This window comes from Carassius auratus, chromosome 19, assembly GCF_003368295.1.
Source record: "Carassius auratus strain Wakin chromosome 19, ASM336829v1, whole genome shotgun sequence".
In the NCBI taxonomy this organism is placed as follows: domain Eukaryota; kingdom Metazoa; phylum Chordata; class Actinopteri; order Cypriniformes; family Cyprinidae; genus Carassius; species Carassius auratus.
In genome coordinates this window covers 14,421,281-14,441,646 of record NC_039261.1, presented here as the reverse complement: position 1 = coordinate 14,441,646, position 20,366 = coordinate 14,421,281, and the positions used below count along the sequence as shown (strand labels likewise).

The window sequence follows — 20,366 nt, the reverse complement described above, 5'->3', positions numbered from 1 at the left end:
AAGAATCAGTCCGCATCATTTCGTTTTATTTAATAACCTCGTTTAACAAGAAACTTTAGCTAAAAGCAAGCGCGTTGTAGAGTAAACAAACAGGCGACTGGCTCTTATGAACTAGATGTCGTTCAGACGGGACTTTTATTTTGAAAATCATCTTTGAGATTCTAAATTTCCTGTTAACTTTTCTTATTTCATTTCATCCTACAAATTTTTGCTGTAATTGTTTAAAAACACAAGGAGTACAGCAGAAAATGTGTAGTAGGAATGACCGAGATCAGACACACAGAGACCGCAGACTTCTGTGAACAGATCCGTGCAAAGAGTGTTTTGGTTTGGTGTTTGCGCTCGTGCGGAGATGTGGAGCTGGACTGATCTCTAGACATCATAAATGTGATAAGTTAGTATTGTTTTATTTTAGGATTACTGATTTCTCCTCACCAAATCGCTCAAGTAAGTTCATGTTTATCATTTAAGTGAAGTGTTTGTATTGTATTGAGGGCAGTGTGTGAAACAAAAGACGCTACAGTGCGAGCTAGCGTTACTTTAGCTCAACACTGATGTAAACAAGCCTTGATAATGATCACACACACACACAACTCCTGTAATGGACCCCTGTGCCTCTCATCTCTTCTAACTGTGAATTTATGTCGGTATGAGAATATTCATGGACATATTGTTTCTGTGTTTTTGTTAATATGTAACTTCCATAAATTAAAAATAACTGAAATATTCAGAAAGATTGTAACTGTGCAGAAATCCTTTAAATTATGAAGAATAACAAACTCAATTATATTTTTAAGTGTAGATATCAGTTGTTTGTATGCATGTACACATACACATATATACAAACACACAAATCTTTTTTGTATTATTATTATTATTTTTTTTTTTAGCTGTAGTAGAAACATGGATGTGGTGAGTTTCCGTTTGCCTTCTCATGGAGACACCGCCCTGAGTAACATGAACTTCCTGCGGACACAGCAGCACTTCTGTGACGTCACCATCGTGGCGGGAGGCAGGCGCATGTTCAGGGGTCACAAGGTCGTGTTGGCTGCTTGCTCTGCGTTTCTCAGGGACCAGTTTCTCCTGAACCCCTCAGCAGAGCTACAGGTGAGGAGCTTCTCGTGCCGTCAGAAGCAAACCATTTGATCAAATCTAATAAAATAGTGTCACCAATAACACTAAACTTTTCGTTTTTTATTGTCTCTGTGAAGTGATTTCAGATTATCATATCCTAAAATGTGTAAAAATAATAAATTATAGTGGTTCATAAACTAGACTTTATGGAAAAATACAGACAGTTTGTTGTACAATGTAGTTGTGCATTCCAAGAAAGTCTGGAATTCCATTCTTTCTCTCCACCGATCCATTTAAGGAAACACTCAATTTTGAAAATAAAATGTCCTGAAAGACTTTGGTTCAGTAGATCCTTTTAGGGCCGACGTTACAATTATGTCACAGCGCTAGCTGGAGGCGGCCCATTTAAACCAGCACAGGCTCTGCTACACAATGTAAATACATGCTCCAATTAGAAATGTTATTGTATACCTGCTGCCACTGCCAGACAAAAAACTGACAGCAGCTGTGGTTAAATGAAATAAAACAAGCCGACTGGACAGAAACTATCAAATACTTGCACTTGCAAAAAGTTGAATAAAGTATTGTCTTGTTTTGTTATATGGATAATGGTTTATTACACGCATCTAAAGATCTCTTATGCATCTCACGACTGTGTCGTGTATGAAATAATTCAAGTTTGTATAGTGCTTTTCACGATACAAATCGTTGCAAAGCAGCTATACAGAAAATGTATTTTCTATTCTATATTTAGTTGCTTATCAGTGGTGATTGTCAATGAACATATGGCATAAATGTATTGAAAAATCAATTAAAGACTTAATCAAACTAGCGATTAACACTATTAACAGCAATTATTATATGTTGCAATCAAACTTTTATATCAAAATGTGTTAGTTCTGTGTGTTGTTTCAGGGTTAGCATCATCTGAGGTCCTCTGAGAGGTGGGCATCGTCTCTTCTCAGGTGTTCTGGATCCAGACTGAAGCTCGTGGCAGAAACAGAAACGAATAGAGACATAATTAGCATGGCTGCTGTTCCAACCAAGTATAATTGATTTAACTCAAGCTAAAGAATAGTAATGTGCATTTGATCAGATATAACTGCAGTACAAGATTATGAGATGCATTATTTGAATGCTTGGCCAAAGAGATGCATAACAATAACTTTATTTTTTGTATTATGGACAAGTTCACATAGCTGTAAAAACTAGATGTATAGGTCTAAAAAAAGTAGATAGGCAGGTCGTGGCCTAGTGTTTAAAGAGTTTGACTCCTAACCCTTAGGGGGAGGATTCGAGTCTTGGGCCGGCAATACCACAACTGAGGTGCCCTTGAGCAAAGAACCGAACCTTGCTGCTCTGTGTGTCTGTGTGTGTGTGTGTGTGTGTGTGTGTGTTCACTGCTGTGTGTGTGCACTTTGGATGGGTTAAATGCAGAGCACGAATTCTGAGTATGGGTCATAATACTTGGCTGTATGTCACATCGGGTTAGGTTGTAGATAGAACAGTAATTTTACGAAACTATGAGAAAATTTTTTGTGCACAAAGAAAACAAAAATAAAGACTTTAACTCTTTAATTCTTCTCCTCCTTGTCCCATTCTCCGCCATTATGGAGAGTACCACAACGCTGCTGACGAAGAACATGCATGCACTGTGCCTTGTTTATGAACAGAGGAATTTACACTAGAGCCCTGCATGGGCATCAGATTTAGGCCTGTGCCCGGCCCTGACCAGAGATGCTCTGGCCCGAGTCAGGCCCATGTCCAACAGCTTATCAGACTTACCTGCCTGATCCCGCCTTTTTCCCCGCTTCTCCCAAAACAGCTTATAGCCTGCTACTGTTTCAGCCATCAAAAAATATGGCAAAGTGATTATATTTTTCTTTTTTTTTTTCTTTTTTTTTAATTAAGTTAATTTCGAAAAACGTTTGGAGCATTTTTTGGTTGTTAAATATAAGTTTTTGTTTTTTAAAGTAATGACCAAGTGGCCAGCGGCAGACCGTATGCTAAGCTGATCATATATGTTTGATGAATTTAGCCTTCTCAAATCATCACAGACTTGCCTAAAATAAAATCTATACATATACTAAAACAGTTCAAGCATAGAACAATGTTTAAACGTTAAACCTAGATAAATGTGCGCTATATCCAATAGTTTGTGCAAAGAGTGGAAGCTATGCGCACTTTGAAGTGGAGGCTCCAGCATGATCACTTGCATGTTTTACGTGGATAGGCCATAACTTTTGCTAATTAATAATCCGTAACTGTAAAGCCTCTACTTTTAATTTTGTTCACTCACAGTATCAACACAACGTTGTGCTTTTAGAAAATAAAGAAAACAAACATGATCATTTTGAATCAAAATGTCCTAACTCCGTCTTCCTGTGAAGCAACAGACTTCTCTCTGAAGACATATGTCGGACTTCTCCAATCATTTTGTTTACTTAAACTCTGCCGCTTCATTACGATCGAGTGAAAGCTCATATTTAGATCTGCCTCTATCCAATCAGCAATCAGTGTATAAAGCCAAGGCCCCATCCTTAGTTTGTTTTTTTCTTCCTTTCTTCAATAATCAGTTCCGCACAACACGGAAGATCTGTTGCTACTTCCATTTCACTGCACCTTTAATTTTGAAAACCATTTGTTGGCTTCGATTGTCATCAAATACTTTGTGTATCCAGCAGGTGTCGATGTTGCACAGCTCGGCGGTGGTGTTTGAGCTCCTCCAGTCCTGTTACACAGGGATGCTGCAGTTCAGTGCCAAAGAGATCGTGAACTACCTGACTGCAGCCAGCTACCTGCAGATGGAGCATGTGGTGGAGAAATGCAGAGGAGCCCTGAGTCAGTACATGCAGCCCCGGAGTCGCAGCCCCATTGTGAGTATCCCAGCCTCAAACACTTGTCAAACATGTGCAGTGATGTCACAATCATGTTGCATTGTGCTCTATGGAGCTGCCTGAAATGTGCAAATGAAGTAGACTAACTCCCTCGGTCAAAACCGCAGGGAAGTGCTCGGGGAGGTTTGCAAGTGGAATGCAGACGTTGTAACCCTTTGACCCTGATTATCTTGTTCAGGTGTGTTTGATTAGAGTTTTCTGCAAAACATTGCAGAAGTGTAGGGGACCAAGGCTGGCCACCCCTGGTCTCAGCAGTTTGGGTGGAGGTTGACCGCTCATTCGACTAAAGAAGAGCAAGAAGGGTGAAGGTTTGGGAAAGCAACTTTGTGCCTCATTAGCTATGATTCCAACACCCCCTTTTTTTGTGCAAATTTGGAAGTATCGCATCAGAAACTAGAGATGGAAATGCCATATTTTGAAAAGAAATCCCTTAATTCTCAAAAACGTTTTAACGCTCGCTTGGATGGCTTTTAACTCAGTAATGTAATGTAACTTTGTGCCATGGGACGGCATAACTAACCAGCGGACAGATTTTGTTGAACAGCATCTGAAATGTTATGGTCATTCTGAAGTGCCCGAGCAAAGACTGTCATCAAAGTACTTCTGTATAATTGCCTCCCAGAATGGACTACCATCACTGCATTCTAGGGGTTGCACCGACTAATCGATTAGTCGACTTCAATGCCCTGCCATGACGCTTTAAGCTTGACGTCGACTAGTCGCCGGTCCTATAGAGGGCGCAACCGGATAAATCTTTGAAGGACTTCCACATTTACGCTCCATTTCCAAACAGTTAAAATAGCAAATACATACATACTATGAAAGCACTCCTCATGCATGTGTGATTATATTACTGCACGCTCGAAATTGAATGGCAGAATGCACATTCTAAACCGCTTATTGTACAGGTAAGTTAATCGCTGTTTTAATTAATGAGCTGCTGCACTGTAACACACACACAAACACAGACTACAGACAGCTGGGAGCTAGTGCACTGAGATCAGGAGTTTTCTTAGGCTGATTATCATTGTAGATGATCTTCAAAGGCCCACTACAACTACTGTTCTCTCTAGACCCTTGCACACTGCTATTCTGGAAAATACACGGGTAATGTGTCCCGGCAATTGTTCCCGGGTCACTAGATTGTGCCCCTTTCCCACTGCCAGTGATTACCTGGAATATGTGCGTTCACACACAACACGTAAAGACATGTGACATCGGGGCGTGACGTGTAATGTACGATTTGAAAATGCTAGGCACGTTAACTTTCACTTAAGCTGGCGAACGATCTCAGCTTCAGCATGGATAGTGAGGAGCTAACTGATCTCTGCTTCATTACAGTTTTTTTTTGTCACGATCATTGATCTGCCTTCAAAACACCCGGTAAAAGAGATGATAACATGCGTCATCACTGCGACACCCTTTACAGCATTAGTTCTGGCTTTTGTTCACACAGCGCTCGTTCTGTGACTGAACCCGGCAATGTTACTAGGTCCCCGACCCGGGACGTGTTTGCGTTCACACAGAAGGCGACCCGGCAAATTTCTGGGTCCATCGTGCAGTGTGAAAGGGGCTTCTGACAGACAGAATGCTTTTTAAAAATCTTAAAGCATAGTATCATGCTCCAAAAAAGACTAGTAGACAACACTGTAAAACACCATAAAAGGGGTCCATGTGACGAGAGATTTGCGTTCCAAATTGTCTCCAATTGTCACAAAAGCAATAATATTGTTTTGTGACTATGGCTCTTTTGGTATTTGTTGGGGTTTGACAGCCTATGCTGATTAATACATTTTAGTAAAATTATGCATTATGTCTGTCCTTCTCTCTCTGTTTCTCCCATTAAATGTCCAGACTGTGAAATCAGAAGACCCTCAGTCAATGCTAGTGATTGTCAGTGGAAGTACCCATTCATTGGGATCCATTTCGTCCCCTTCTGATACGGCGTCACTGCATCCTCACAGTTCAGGAAAGGAGCTCCAGGCTGCTGATGCAGAACTCTCCAACATCTCTCACAAAGATGACAGAGATTTGACCATGCACCATGTAAATATCTCTCGGATTTGACGCATATGCTAACAGTGCCAAAAGATGTAACTTTCATTATTATTAGCATTCAAACTCTAAAGCGAACCGTTTTTGCAACTGAAGTTTATAAAAGGACACCACTCAAATATTTCATTTTGGTATCACAATTGTACGTTTTGAGACCAGGGAGAAGGGTCTGAAATTGTGACATGAGCATCTTGAATAGCTATATTAAAAACTGCAAAAAGATGTGATACTTGCCAGCAAAACAAAACATGGTTGCTATATTACTGCATATTGCTGGTGGTCCTAAATCAAAGAGGGTCACGTCAGCACTTATTTTGTAGTGATCGTTTGCTCAGTTGTGGTTTACTATTACTAATTTATGTTTTCACCCTAACAGGTTAAAGGATCAGATGCATCTGGTCATTTCGAGGGAGAGGACGGGTCTGAGAGTGATGTCTTTCAGGTGCAGATCAATGATGAACATCAAGACCCAGAGAAGACCTCTGGTGCTGAGGAGGAAGACAGAGAAGCTGTTGTCATGTTGGATGATCACGGTCAGATGGATGCAGGTATAGAGGAGCACAATATGGAAGGGCGAGCCAAAGAGAACGGCATCAGAGGGACGGGTCGCACGTGGAGACGACGGCACGGAGAGCAAAGGGGAGGCAGAGGAAGAGGCTTCAAACACAGGAAGCGCTACACTTTCAAAGATCGCAAGCTCATGGGTAACTATCAGGAGGCTTGGCGGTTCCCAACCCCTGATGAGATAATGGGCAATTTTGGAGCAGACTTTGGGGCTGATTACCTGTCCAATCAGCATCTTGCAGACGGTACCGTCAGCATTGAGTACAGGCCTGGAGAGGGACACGGAGAAGAGATTGGCTCTGATGGAGGTCCTGCACACTTTGGTGTGGAAGCTTCCAGCGGGGAACAGGGAATGGGAGTCGGGACACATACAAATGAGCATGGAGCTGCTGACGAGTCTGTGGCGGTGGTGGGATCCACGTCCTGCGTAGCTGGACCAGTGGTGTGTGAGCAGTGTGGATTAGCGTTTTCCTCAACTCAGGATTTAGCCATGCATTCCCTGTCAACACACCGGCTGTACGTGTGTCCTTGCTGCGGGAAGCACTTCAGCCACTCCAGTAACCTCAATCGCCACATGATCGTCCACCGTGGAGTATCCAAGCTCCACTGCTGCCCCCTGTGCCACAAGACCTTCACTCAGAAGTCAACACTGTGCGACCACATGAACCTGCACAGTGGAGAGCGCCCACATGTGTGCGCGTACTGCCACGTCAGCTTCGCCCACAAGCCTGCTCTACGCCGTCACCTGAAGGAGCAACACGGAAGAACCACGGCCCAGAATTATCTGGAAATGCAGCGAAACAATGAGAGTGGTGCTGGGGACGGGGTTTAGATCACATTTAAATTGGGTTAATGATATCAGAATTAACACTATTTACTTTCTTAATACACATTTCTAGGTTTATTGTGCACAATTTATCAGTGCACATTAGGTAAAAGTGTATGTCTTTGTAATCAGTATGTAATAACTGTATTGTTGCTTCAAAATGATTCAGAATTGTCAATGTGCAGCCGAACACTGCCAAAGCATTTGAGCCTGGAGAGAATGAATGGCTTCATACTCTCACAGCAACAGTTCATCCAATATTAAATCTGTTTTATAATTTGTTCACCCTCGTGTCATTTCAAACATCTATGACTCTTTTTTTTTTTTTCGGTGCAACACAGCAAGATATGAAGAGTTCGTTAGCAAAAATTGATGGAATGCCATTATTGTCCACCTGAAACCTAAACACATTTTGTCTGTACAACGATATTGTCCAGTTTCAAGGCATCGCAAGTTCACGCCCCCTTGTCTTTTGTGAACAGAAGCCGATAAGTCCATTTTAGCAAGTAAGCGCACTGTATTCATGTCAGGTGATAAGGCAGTAGGTCAATCATGTTGAAAAGACACGCTAGCTGAGAGGAGTTTCGTCAAAACTGACTAAATGTAATCGAGGATGGATAATTTTGACAAACTTGATGAACGAGATCTCTTCTTCGGTGCGTAAAGGAAAATAAAAGCTGAACCTCTTTCATGATACCTCGCAAAAGCAGCACGTTACAATGGTGAAGGAAAAGCTCGGTGTATTACGTATAATTTAATACCATCCATAGATTTATGATCACAACAATGTTTGTCGGGCATCTACATTGCCATCTGAGGAGATTACAAAGATCAAATGTGTTTTTGTTTAACTCTGAAACATGAAATGTGGAGTTATCTGCTTTTGCTGTGAAATTAACTTTTAACATATATACAGTACAGACCAAAGGTTTGGACACACCTTCTCATTCAAAGAGTTTTCTTTATTTTCATGACTATGAGTCACACTGAAGGCATCAAAACTATGAATTAACACATGTCGAATTATATACATAACAAAAACGTGTGAAACAACTGAAAATATGTCATATTGTAGGTTCTTCAGAGTAGCCACCTTTTGCTTTGATTACTGCTTTGCACACTCTTGGCCTTCTCTTGATGAGCTTCAAGAGGTAGTCACCTGAAATGGTCTTCAACAGTCTTGAAGGAGTTCCCCGAGAGATGCTTAGCACTTGTTGGCCCTTTTGCCTTCTGTCTGCGGTCCAGCTTACCCCTAAACCATCTGGATTGGGTTCAGGTCCGGTGACTGTGGAGGCCAGGTCATCTGGCGCAGCACCCCATCACTCTCCTTCTTGCTCAAATAGCCCTTGATGCCTTCAGTGTGACTCTACAATTTTCATAGTCATGAAATTAAAGAAAACTCTTTGAATGAGAAGGTGTGTCCAAACTTTTGGTCTGTACTGTATATGTAAACAATTTTCAAATGAGCTCTTCATATTTTGTTTGAATTTTTCATTCAAGTCAGTATGCACTTTTTTTTTTACTGTTACTTAACCATTTAATTCCATACCAAGCTGGTTTATATATGGTTTATTTTCCACTGTGGGCCTGACAACAGAGCTCCCATTACAAATGTGTAAGTCATTGTCTTGGGAATGCAAGTGTTTACAGTCGGCCTTGTTGTGGAGGATGATCACATATTTCCTTTTACTTCACTCGAATAGTGTGCTTGGCCAGCTGTCAACAGAAACTAGCAGCCAGATGTCCTGAGCGGCCATCCTTCACTACACTCGGTTCGGCTCAAATGGACGTCTAACTGTAACCATTCCTTACTGTTCTTAGCCCCATTCAACCGGACAGTGGAAAAGCGGTTAATGATGTTGTTTAAACCTCGACGTTCTTCAAAACCTCTTCATTTGTAAAGATGACAGAATTTCTCTGCTTTTACCACACAAGAGCACAAATACTAGTTTTCTGTTGTAGTAAGAACATGTGTTTGTCATTTTTGTTGTAGTGCAACTTTAGTGTCCGTATGTTACCAATTCAACAACGCCTATTAAAAACATTGTGTCCCAACTGTAGTTTTCTTGCTGTGAATTATTGCAACAGAAAACACAAACAAGCAATTTGGTCAAAAAATACACATTAGCAGGATAGTCAGGAAACTGTAAGAAAAAAAAAAATAATGCCCTCAGAAAAATGACTGAATCCCGACAATAATTCATTTAATTGCTTAGATTGATAGGTTTGATAATGTTACTGTTTTAAAAGGGTGTGTCTCTGAATTTGTTTGTGGTTGATGTAAAATATGCTAAATGCAGGGCCAGGCTGGAGCACAACCTCAAAACAGGATGGCTGCAAATTACCAAAATGTGTGATAAAAATAGTTTCAAAAACTACAGTACAGTAAAACTACTATTATACACTTCTAAGATGAATGCTGTTGTTACCTTTGAGAGCTATTTGTGTCTGATCAAACACATTTTATTATATATTTACTATCATGTATTAATTCAGTGATGTTTAAAGTTTTCTAACTTTAATAAAATCAATTAATATTGATGTTACGTTATGAAGCACATTTTTAGGTTAACTTTTTTTCAGTGTAGATGCATAAAGTAAAAATACCTGTAAATCCCTTGTTATTTCCTCCTTTGCAATTTCACAAAGGCTAGAGAATATGATACTAGTCAATAATATTCATCATTGATCCTAACAGCTACTTTATTTTATTTTTTTAACAACTTTCAGGTGAATGCTTTCATTCTGCAGGACCCATTGAATTGAATTTCAACATTCACAGTCGATTTAACAATTCAAAGAAGTTAAAGGTTTAAAGGAATATTAAATCTAATCGTTTTTTGCAAACTTAATCATCTAAGTTGAGATAATTTACTGTCTTCACCTCGATGCTTAAGACTCAATCACAGCATACAGAAATCAGTTTCATATTTGCAATGGAAATTTAGTAAATCCTAGTGCTCCTCTGATACTTCCAGGTGTCTCCAAACACACCTCAAACTCATTTTCATACAGATGCAGTCGACGCCGTCATAGACGTCTATCAGTTGTGAAAATGACCTCAAAGAGCTTCAGTAAGAATATAAAGTATTATCTCAGTGTTTGCCTTGTTGCTTAGCCAAAGTTGTTTTTCTCTGCGTGATATGTAGGAAAGATTAAAATAAGGCACTTTAAAATCAAATCAATCTTTTATTCTGATGCATTTGTTAACGATCTGTATAAAAAGCTCAACATCTCGGTCCTGATCACGTTGTGTATGTTTTGTGATAATCAGAGGTAATGACAGGCTGTATATAACACGTATTAAACTACACAGATACGATATTTAGTGAATTTCTATACATGCCAGAGTTTTAAGACTGGATGTCCTGTACAGAGCACATTCAGGGCTTTTCAGAGATCCTAAATATTTGGATGTTTCCACTCCCTCTCCTTGGTCTTCAAAAATGTCTGAAATGAATTTAGTGACACTATGGAAAATTATTTCGTTTTTAACATTTAAATCTAATTTATCTAACTTTGTGTCATGAATCAACATCTCAGGAAACTGTTACAGGGTTTCAAATCAAAATCTGACTTCCTGTTACGAAACAGGACATTGACGTCATACATGTCCTCATATGAGGACCACGGGACTAAAAGCATGTTTATTACGCATTTTTGGAGACACAACAAATGCAAAGGGGAAAGAAATTATATTTCAAAATTCCTATGAAATATTATATATTATTATGAAAAACTTGTCAATTATTTCTCCTTGTTATTTACACTTTTTTTATTGCATGTTGCCCCAAAAACAGATTACTATGCAAATTAGGTTTAGTTAAGATACATTGTATTTAATAAGAAAACCCATTTATGGACATTTTACATTTTGCATAAAGAAAAACGATATATCAAATCATTCTGTTATAACAGTTGAGAATCATCTTTATACAAAGGTTGGTAAAAAAAATAAAAATAAAATAATAATAATAATAATAATCAAGAAAACTAAAAATTTACTGGTGATTTTAAAAAAATAAATTGTTTCTTTTCTTTTTTTTTTTTTAATGACATGAAAAAAATCCTTAAAACTGTTCTGGGTCTCAGGAGGTTAATACTGTGTTTTGTTATTGATCTACAGCTGTTTTTATATTTTGTTCATGAGTCCTTTGTTTCGGGGCAAAAATAAGTTCGAAAAAGCTGATTGACAGTATACTGTTAACAAACTTTTCAACACCCCACGCTGCTGGAGGCGGGGTGTAGATTAATGTAAACTTGTCACAACGCTTACACTTATGCCCAAAACAAAACAACGATGAAATGAAAAAGTGTAGGTGTGAGATGGGCACAAATGCACAAATTTGCAGCAGTACTAAGTCAAGTATGTTTGCAATACAAAAGAACAATAATCAGTCCTTTCTGGGAAGTGTGAATGTCTGTCTCATAGTCTGAAAACTTTAGCATGATGTGGAAAAAAAGTGTCAGAAAAAAAAGTGTCAGTTTGTTACTTTATTTTATTAGTGTTCATTAATTTTATTAAAATACAGTACAGACCAAAAGTTTGGAAACATTACTATTTTTAACGTTTTTGAAAGAAGTTTCTTCTGCTCATCAAGCCTGCATTTATTTGATCAAAAATACAGAAAAAAAACAGTAATATTGTGAAATATTATTACAACTTAAAATAATAGTTTTCTATTTGAATATACTTTAAAAAAAAAATTATTCCTGTGATGCAAAGCTGAATTTTCAGCATCATTACTCCAGCCTTCAATGTCACATGTAACATCCAGTCGATCACATGATCATTTAGAAATCATTCTAATATTCTGATTTATTATGAGTGTTGGAAACAGTTCTGCTGTCTAATATATTTGATGAATAAAAGGTTAAAAAGAACTGCATTTATAAAAAAAAAAAATAAATCTGATAATATATATTCTAATAATATATTTTCTTTACTATCACTTTTTATCAATTAAAAGTAAATGTAAAATATATATATATATATATATATATATATATATATATATATATATATATATATATATATATATATATATATATATATATATATATATATATATATATATATGTATATATATTATATATATATAATAATATATAATTTTCTTTTTACAACAGGTCAGTAAACAAGTTAATTAAGAGACTTGCGTTTTTTACAACAAAAAATAATTCCAAACACAGCCACCAAAGCACAGTTTTGCGTCTCTGAGCATGCAACATGACAGTGTTTCATTTCTGAATGAATCAACCGTTTAAATGATTCGGTTCAATCGCAGTGACTCACTCATTAACAGTGACTTGCTGACACATACTGGCCATTTTAATTTCACATTTAAAGTATCTTTTGATTTTTTTTTTTATAATTAATTTCTTATCATTTCAAATGAGTATTCAACATTTCATGCCTTGTATATCAAAACATTATTCATGCATTTGTAACTGCAGGTTAAATGCATTCTTGTCCTGCACTAAACAGTGTGTAAATACATCTAAATGCCACTTCTGCATTTCGTCTGCATTGAAAATATGAGTTTGTTGATACTGATTTGCCTGGTAACAGCCCAAATGTCTTATTATTCTAAATAACTGATTTCTCTAATTAAAAACAACTAGTTTGAGATTAATAGGTCTGTGCCAGGGGTGTCAAACTCAGTTACTGGAGGGCCATATAGCCCTGCAGAGTTTAGTTCTAACCCTGCTCCAGTTTTCAAATAAGCCTAAATGATTAAATTAGCTGGATCAGGTTCGTTTAATTAGGGTTATATCTAAACTGTGCAGGACTGTGGCCCTCCAGGAACTGAGTCTGACACCCTTGGTCCCATTTTTGCCTCCCCATCACTGTTAAAATGTAACTAAGTAATTTTTACTCTGAGTAAATTTTAAACAAGCTACTTTTTACTTTTACTTGAGTAGATTTTTAGACTGGTACTTTTACTTGTACTTAAGTAAAATTTCATTCATGTAATGGTACTTTTACTTGAGTAGAATATTTTTGTACTCTTTCCACCTCTGATTCTAATATACAGAATGTGCAATGGTGCATTTGTGTGGACGCAGATATAGTTAACCGTATAGTTATTGTTCTTGGTGTGAATGGACCTTTGGTATTGTTGTTTTAAATTATGCAGTTCTATTTGATGTTGCTTTAAAAATTGGAACATACTTTTGCTAGCAGGAAATTATTCTTTTGAATTTACTTTTTACATAAACAATAGTTGATTTGATTCTGCCAACAAATACTTTGTGTATCCAGCAGGTGTCGATGTTGCACAGCTCGGCGGTGGTGTTTGAGCTCCTCCAGTCCTGTTACACAGGGATGCTGCAGTTCACTGCCAAAGAGATCGTGAACTACCTGACTGCAGCCAGTTACCTGCAGATGGAGCATGTGGTGGAGAAATGCAGAGGAGCCCTGAGTCAGTACATGCAGCCCCGGAGTCGCAGCCCCATTGTGAATGTCTCACCTTCAAACAAGTCTATTTAGACTGTGCAATCAGAAGACTGTCCATCTATGCCAGAGATTATCAGTGTAGGTACTCAATTATTAGGATCTCTAACAGCCCTCAAAAATGAGACTGATTTGACCATACACAGTTTAAATCTGTGTTGGATTTGCTTCAGATGCTAATAATGCTCAGAGACAATGTTTGGGGACAATGAAGGATCTGGAAATTTGTATAATGCTCTTTTGGAAACAAGTATTTCATTGTAATCGTTGTAATATTCACTATGCCACCAGTGAAATCATTGCTAATCATGAATATTAAATATATCACCCAACCTTAATGGGTAGTTTCCCTTACACCACAGATGATTTGCTTTTTCCATAAAGACCCATCGCCAACAACAGTCATGCATCAAATTGACATCTGATTTCTATATCGGTGTAAATCTCTACCAATCTGAACACCCGAAAGGATTAGATCAGCTCTTAGTGTGGATGTTTGCTTGATTGTGGTTCACTAATTTATGTTTTCACCCTAACAGGTTAAAGGATCAGATGCATCTGGTCATTTCGAGGGAGAGGACGGGTCTGAGAGTGATGTCTTTCAGGTGCAGATCAATGATGAACATCAAGACCCAGAGAAGACCTCTGGTGCTGAGGAGGAAGACAGAGAAGCTGTTGTCATGTTGGATGATCACGGTCAGATGGACGCAGGTATAGAGGAGCACAATATGGAAGGGCGAGCCAAAGGGAACGGCATCAGAGGGACGGGTCGCATGTGGAGACGACGGCACGGAGAGCAAAGGGGAGGCAGAGGAAGAGGCTTCAAACACAGGAAGCGCTACACTTTCAAAGATCGCAAGCTCATGGGTAACTATCAGGAGGCTTAGCGGTTCCCAACCCCTGATGAGATAATGGGCAATTTCGGAGCAGACTTTGGGGCTGATTACCTGTCCAATCAGCATCTCGCAGACGGTACCGTCAGCATTGAGTACAGGCCTGGAGAGGGACACGGAGAAGAGATTGGCTCTGATGGAGGTCCTGCACACTTTGGTGTGGAAGCTTCCAGCGGGGAACAGGGAATGGGAGTCGGGACACATACAAATGAACATGGAGCTGCTGACGAGTCTGTGGCAGTGGTGGGATCCACGTCCTGCGTAGCTGGACCAGTGGTGTGTGAGCAGTGTGGATTAGCGTTTTCCTCAACTCAGGATTTAGCCATGCATTCCTTGGTGTCACACCAGCTGTACGTACTCACATGTCTGCTCTGCGCCGTCACCTGATAGAGCAACACAGAAAGACCATGCCCCCAAACCACATGGAGATGCAGCAAAACAATGAGAGTGGTGCTGAGCTAGGGTATAATTATATTTGAATAGGTGAAGTAGGTGTTATAATGAAATTTCTTTTTTTCATTAGGTCATCATATACTTATATAATTATTATTTTGCACATCAATGAAAATGCAAGTAATGACTATGCATTTGAACTCTATAGCCTGGAGTGAATGAATGATTATTCAGTTAAATAAGTTTGCCTAAAAATGTTAATTCTGTCATGGTTTATTCACCCTAATGTTGTCAAACCGGAGACTTTCTCCACTGACTTTATTCTGTTGAACATAAAATAATGTTTAACCGTTTTTGTCCACACAATAAAAATCCCGATGGTCCAAACAATAGTGACTCCACTGTTACATATACAGGTACCTGTTGGGAATTACTGCACGCTTCAGTGCCTTCTGTCCAGCTGCGGGCTTTCTTAGATTAAAGGGACAGTTCATCCAGAAATCAAAATTCTGTCGTAAATTATTCACCCTCATGTCGTTCCAAACCCGTAAGACCTTTGTTCATCTTCAGAACACAGATTAAGATATTTTTGATGAAATACAAGAGCTTTCTTACATTCAAGGCCATAGTTAAAATAGTCCATGTGACATCAGTGGTTCAATCCACTGACTTCTTTTTGTGGTCACAGCTTTTATGTACTTGAATGAGCAACTGGGAGAGAGCGAAATCTCCTACATCATCCTGAACTCACTATTTAGTTGTGTTTTACTCTATTATTACTTGTCAGACTAATTCATATGCACCTAAACCATATATGATGCCCATTTACCCACTGGCTCTTGTAATTTGTTTCTTAATGCTGAAATATTGAGTGCAGCAGTTTCTTACGTTTTCTTTAGATTTTCCCCAATATTCATGAGTAACATTGTATATCTCTTGGGAGAAAAAATAACAGGAAAATCCCATTAAGCCTGATGTTACTCTTTAGTATGCAGATGGTTTATATAACAGTGCATGCCTCTATATTTGTGTTCTCCGTTTTCTGTTTCCCTCTAGGCAAAAAGAGGTTTTAACTAGAGCTCATTTCATCAATACCATCTAATGTTGTTGTGAATTGTTGGGGGGAAAAGCTTGTTCCACACAGCAGAGGCCTGCAGTAAATCAGTTATTATTCAGTCACAAACCCATCTACACAAAGCTCAGATTTACTTGATGTCGCAGGGAAACACTCAACAGGCTTATAGTTTCTGCCTGTCCATCTCTGAAGATGTTTAGTTAGCTCATATTCATATTATAAAGTCAACACAGGCATGCTGATGGAAAAGTTTATTGATTATTTATTGAACACAATGATATAATCCATGACTGAGCTAAATGTCCAGAAACACGGAGCATTAAACGCTGCTAACTAAAAGATAGAAAAGAACAGATTTACTTGGAAACAAAGTGTCTGCATGTATGTAGACAAAATCTAACATCGGACCTTTTCACAAGTTTAACATATGCTAAATAACTGTTTTCAGAAATCTTCAGTGTAGACGACCTGGCTCCGTTTGTCTCTGTACGAGCCCTTGGCACTGTTCTGCACAGCTGTGAAGGACAAGAAAAGAAAACAGGAATAGAAACGGGTTAGTCAAGTGTGCAACACTCAGCCTGCTTGACTGTTTTAAACTCTTTATTTACCAAGAGAAGCCCAGACAGATTTCCCCGTGGCAGCATCAAGCATGGGCTGCTTCCTGGCAATGCTGACTTTGATGTTGACATCACCCACGTTAGTGCCATTCAGCTGAGAGACAGAAACGGTTTAAAAACAGGGTTCTCTTACAGTAAATAAATTAAGACAGGGTCCTATCACAGAAAACTGATTTTTCTTGAGCATGTGTAATGCTGGAGTGTTAACATGCAATGCAGACGAGCTTGAATATACACAGTACAGAAACTCTACAGACCACAACAGACTATTTATGGATGCAAAGCTGCAAAACGTCAGAAATCAACAGCGTATTGATGTCAGAGCCATGAGCCCATTAACACAGGACCACTAGAGCTCACATGACTGTCCATAAAAGTAGTCAGTGGGTCTATGATCACTTGTGTGCTTGGCTTTTAGTGTACCAAAGCCGTCTAGAATAGTTTTTGGTACCTGAAATAATATCAAATAAAACTTAAACTGAAATAAGTGCAAGCTAAAGTACTAAAACTGCCATAACGGAAATAAAATATTAAAACTAAACTTATATTATAAAGGTATTTAAAATGACAAAGGCACTAAAATGTGTTTATATTTATTGGTATTCTTAAATGGTGCACAGAGGAAGTATAAAATATGACAATACTAAAGTGTGGAAAGTTGCTTCTTAAATGGACTACTGACCTCTGCCACAGCCTGGTCTGCTGATTCAATCTTCTCAAAGGTGACAAAGGCACAACTAGCAAGAAACAGAGGGCAAATGGGTTCAATATATTGTGTTTTCTCAGACATTTCTCAGTTCAAAAGAAGGAAACTGTATATATACTTGGTCAGAAGTGACAGTAAGGACATTTACAATGTTACAAAAGACCTATATTACAGTTTTCACAAAAATATGAAGCAGCACAACTGTTTCCAACATGGATAATAATGAGAAAAGTTTCTTGAGCACAAATCCTTTTCAAATTCCCGTAAGAATCAGAAAGCAATCTTACTTGCGTGGCGAGTCCATCGAGAGGTCGATGATGTTTCCATGCAGTGCAAAGGCCGAGCGCAAGCTGTCTTCCACTAAACCCGTGCCGTATACATACACAGTGTTTCCTTTGCGCACACCTCTGCGCTCTGGATACGAGTCTGACCCTGCACAACATTAGAGACGATTAGACATTCAGCAACTATTAGACAAGACAGACGCATTAAATATTCTCAGTTCCTTACAAACACTGCAGTGACACAATATGAACTCTGAACAGAGGAAGTGATTTATTACTGCACAGATTCCCTTACGTCTGTAGGGTCCGTCTCGCTCTCTGTCTCGCTCTCGTTCTCTGTCCCTTTCTCTATCCCGGCTCCTGTCCCGTTCATGTTCACGGTCCCGGTCCCGTTCTTTCTCCCTGCCTTTTTCACGCTCCCTCTCTCTGTCCCTGTCTCTGTCTCTGTCCCGTTCTCTGTCTCTTTCTCGATCTCTCTCCCAGTCCACCTCTCTTTCCCGGTCGCGCTCAGGATCTCGACTCGTCATTCCTCCCTCATCATCACGAGATCGATCTCCAGGAACAAAACTACAAGAAAAAGTAAACTGCTTTAAATTTGACTGCAATGCTGTTTCTGTGTATGATTATTATTATTTTTTTACACTGATTCCAACAGTCTCACCTTTCATACAATGATTTCCTGTGGGCTCGTTTAGCAGACTACAGCAAGAAGAAACAACATGGTGTTATATTTAATATACTTAACAGACCTATTTTTGTATTATTTTTTATGTTTTTAAAGGCTGCAAATTAATGTAGAAAAATGTGTTATTGTGATCTCTGAAGGATCATGTGACACTGAAGTTTAAAAGTAATGATGCTGAAAATCCAGCATTGCATCAGAGGAATACACTATTTTTTTATATTTTCAAAAAGAAAGCAGTTATTTTAATCCTAGTAATATTCCAGAATATTACTGTTTTGTTGATTTTTCTAATTAAATAAATGCAGCCTCGAGTGGATCATTTCTACAGCAGAAAACAGCATTACATCAGAAGGCTCCTCATCTGCAGAGACGCTCCTTTGAAATGGCAGGAATGCTGGGGCAGAACCTTTCTCAGGATCCTGAGATACAAAGAAAATCCATAATAAGAGTTTTGTATGAATAACAAACAGATCATTGCCATTAATGAGGTGAAAACATCTCTTACTTTCAGTTTACCCTCAAGTGTTCTGGAGCGCTTGAAGCCGGAGTTCTTGTTCTCTGATTTGATGGCGCTGATCGCTCCGGACTTGATCAGCATTTTGGCCTGCTCCGTTGCGGTCGCTGTGTCCACCACCGGCTGATCTGACAGAGCTTAACAGAGACACTCAGAAAGATCATTCCTAGATCACAGATTTTTTTTTATGTGTTTATAGTTTAACAGTAACAAAACCGTGGTACAGGTGTCCCATAGTAATATACACAGTCATCCATCATACAGTCCATCATACAGTTATACAATGTTAGTTCAAGGGTTGAATGAAGGGCAATAGCACCAGTCCAAACAAAAATCAAAAAATAAAGACAATCAACATATTTTCTCAAGGAAATTCCAAAGAGGGGACCAAACACGCCAAAAGTCGTTAGACTTCTTAGATCACAGATTTAATGCACACGTGTTTCAGGAGAGTTTATAAACTATAAATGGACTTACTGCGCTTCAGTGCTGCCTGACTCGTCTGACTGGTGGAGCTCTGTTTCTTCAGAGCCATTAGGGCCTTTTTCTACAAGACATAACGTAGACAACACTACTTGTCAAAAGGATTGTTTATTTATTACATATATGCTTCTTTTTCACCTTTGTTAGCTGGGGCTTAAATACAGTTAAACTGACTTTAGCTGAATGAGCTGCTTTACGGTTTCATAATTGATGCATTTTTGGAACATTAAGACAATGTTATTTTCCTGTTTATTATTATTGTCTGTATTGTATAAATCATTCAAATGTATTTATAAATGTAAATAAGACTTTACCTTTTTAAATATTATTATTTTACGATAGTGCTTTTATCGGTTGCAAAATGTAGCCTTAAAAACATAATGAGAATCATGACTATAGTTTTCACCTTTTTCTTTAGCTTAGCATATTTCTTCTGCAGTGCTTCCTCCTCTTCTGTCAGTGAGCTGGGAAATATTGCCATTTTCGTGGATCTCAAGGAGAAAAAACAACAACAGCAATGTTTGAGCAGATGCCCTAACGTTACATCTTTACCAATCAATGCATCGCCGTATTAACATGCTATCGACGTTTCCGTTACATGTGGATTTAAACAACGTAAATTTTTCTTTTTACATTTTTTTGTAAAATGCATAAAAGACAGGGCTTTGTATTAAATTACCTTAAATTCAGAAAATGAGAATAAGCTGCAGGAGTAATTCCTCACTCGGCGCACAATTATGACGTAATGTGTTCATCCGCGATCCAGCGCAAACAAAATAGTTTGTCCTTAATTATTTTTTTTTATGTATATATTATAATTTCTTAAATTATATTAAAAACGTA

The 20,366-nt window shown here is 38.5% G+C and overlaps 2 protein-coding genes and 1 pseudogene across 5 annotated transcripts; 2 read left to right on the top strand and 1 right to left on the bottom strand.

Moving 5' to 3' along the window:
- Positions 1–154: 154 nt before the first annotated feature.
- Positions 155–7,701, top strand: LOC113119519 (zinc finger and BTB domain-containing protein 12-like). Of its 4 annotated transcripts, none has more exons than XM_026289056.1 (5): positions 155–394; positions 891–1,107; positions 3,756–3,950; positions 5,826–6,017; positions 6,403–7,701. In XM_026289056.1, the coding sequence occupies exons 2-5, from the start codon at positions 904–906 to the stop codon at positions 7,420–7,422; spliced, it is 1,611 nt and encodes a 536-aa protein (XP_026144841.1). In that variant the 5' UTR covers positions 155–394; positions 891–903; the 3' UTR covers positions 7,423–7,701. The 4 variants fall into 4 exon arrangements, with proteins under 4 accessions (XP_026144841.1, XP_026144842.1, XP_026144840.1 ...); XM_026289057.1 differs by having other exon boundaries at positions 155–447; positions 3,759–3,950; XM_026289055.1 differs by having other exon boundaries at positions 155–447.
- Positions 7,702–13,509: 5,808 nt separating this feature from the next.
- Positions 13,510–15,537, top strand: LOC113119518 (uncharacterized; annotated as a pseudogene).
- A 933-nt stretch (positions 15,538–16,470) lies between these two features.
- On the bottom strand, positions 16,471–20,289 carry nelfe (negative elongation factor complex member E). The gene is made up of 11 exons (XM_026289054.1): positions 20,203–20,289; positions 19,930–20,014; positions 19,518–19,587; positions 19,032–19,177; positions 18,871–18,945; positions 18,503–18,540; positions 18,137–18,408; positions 17,845–17,989; positions 17,534–17,588; positions 16,843–16,945; positions 16,471–16,749 (listed from the first exon to the last, which is right to left on the bottom strand). Exons 2-11 carry the CDS (start codon positions 20,002–20,004, stop codon positions 16,679–16,681), a joined length of 1,050 nt encoding a protein of 349 aa, XP_026144839.1. The 5' UTR covers positions 20,005–20,014; positions 20,203–20,289; the 3' UTR covers positions 16,471–16,678.
- Between the last annotated feature and the right edge of the window lie 77 nt (positions 20,290–20,366).

Bases quoted from the DNA above. Each gene is read 5' to 3' on its own strand.
- LOC113119519 (XM_026289056.1), top strand. From the start codon at position 904: ATGGATGTGGTGAGTTTCCGTTTGCCTTCTCATGGAGACACCGCCCTG. The intron at 1,108-3,755 runs GTGAGGAGCTTC...TTGTGTATCCAG, and splicing joins ACCCCTCAGCAGAGCTACAG to CAGGTGTCGATGTTGCACAG. The intron at 3,951-5,825 runs GTGAGTATCCCA...TTAAATGTCCAG, and splicing joins CCCGGAGTCGCAGCCCCATT to ACTGTGAAATCAGAAGACCC.
- nelfe (XM_026289054.1), bottom strand. From the start codon at position 20,004: ATGGCAATATTTCCCAGCTCACTGACAGAAGAGGAGGAAGCACTGCAG. The intron at 18,541-18,870 runs GTAATGCTGTTT...TTCTTGCTGTAG, and splicing joins CAGATGAGGAGCCTTCTGAT to TCTGCTAAACGAGCCCACAG. The intron at 17,589-17,844 runs GTAAGATTGCTT...GTTTCTTGCTAG, and splicing joins TCGATGGACTCGCCACGCAA to TTGTGCCTTTGTCACCTTTG.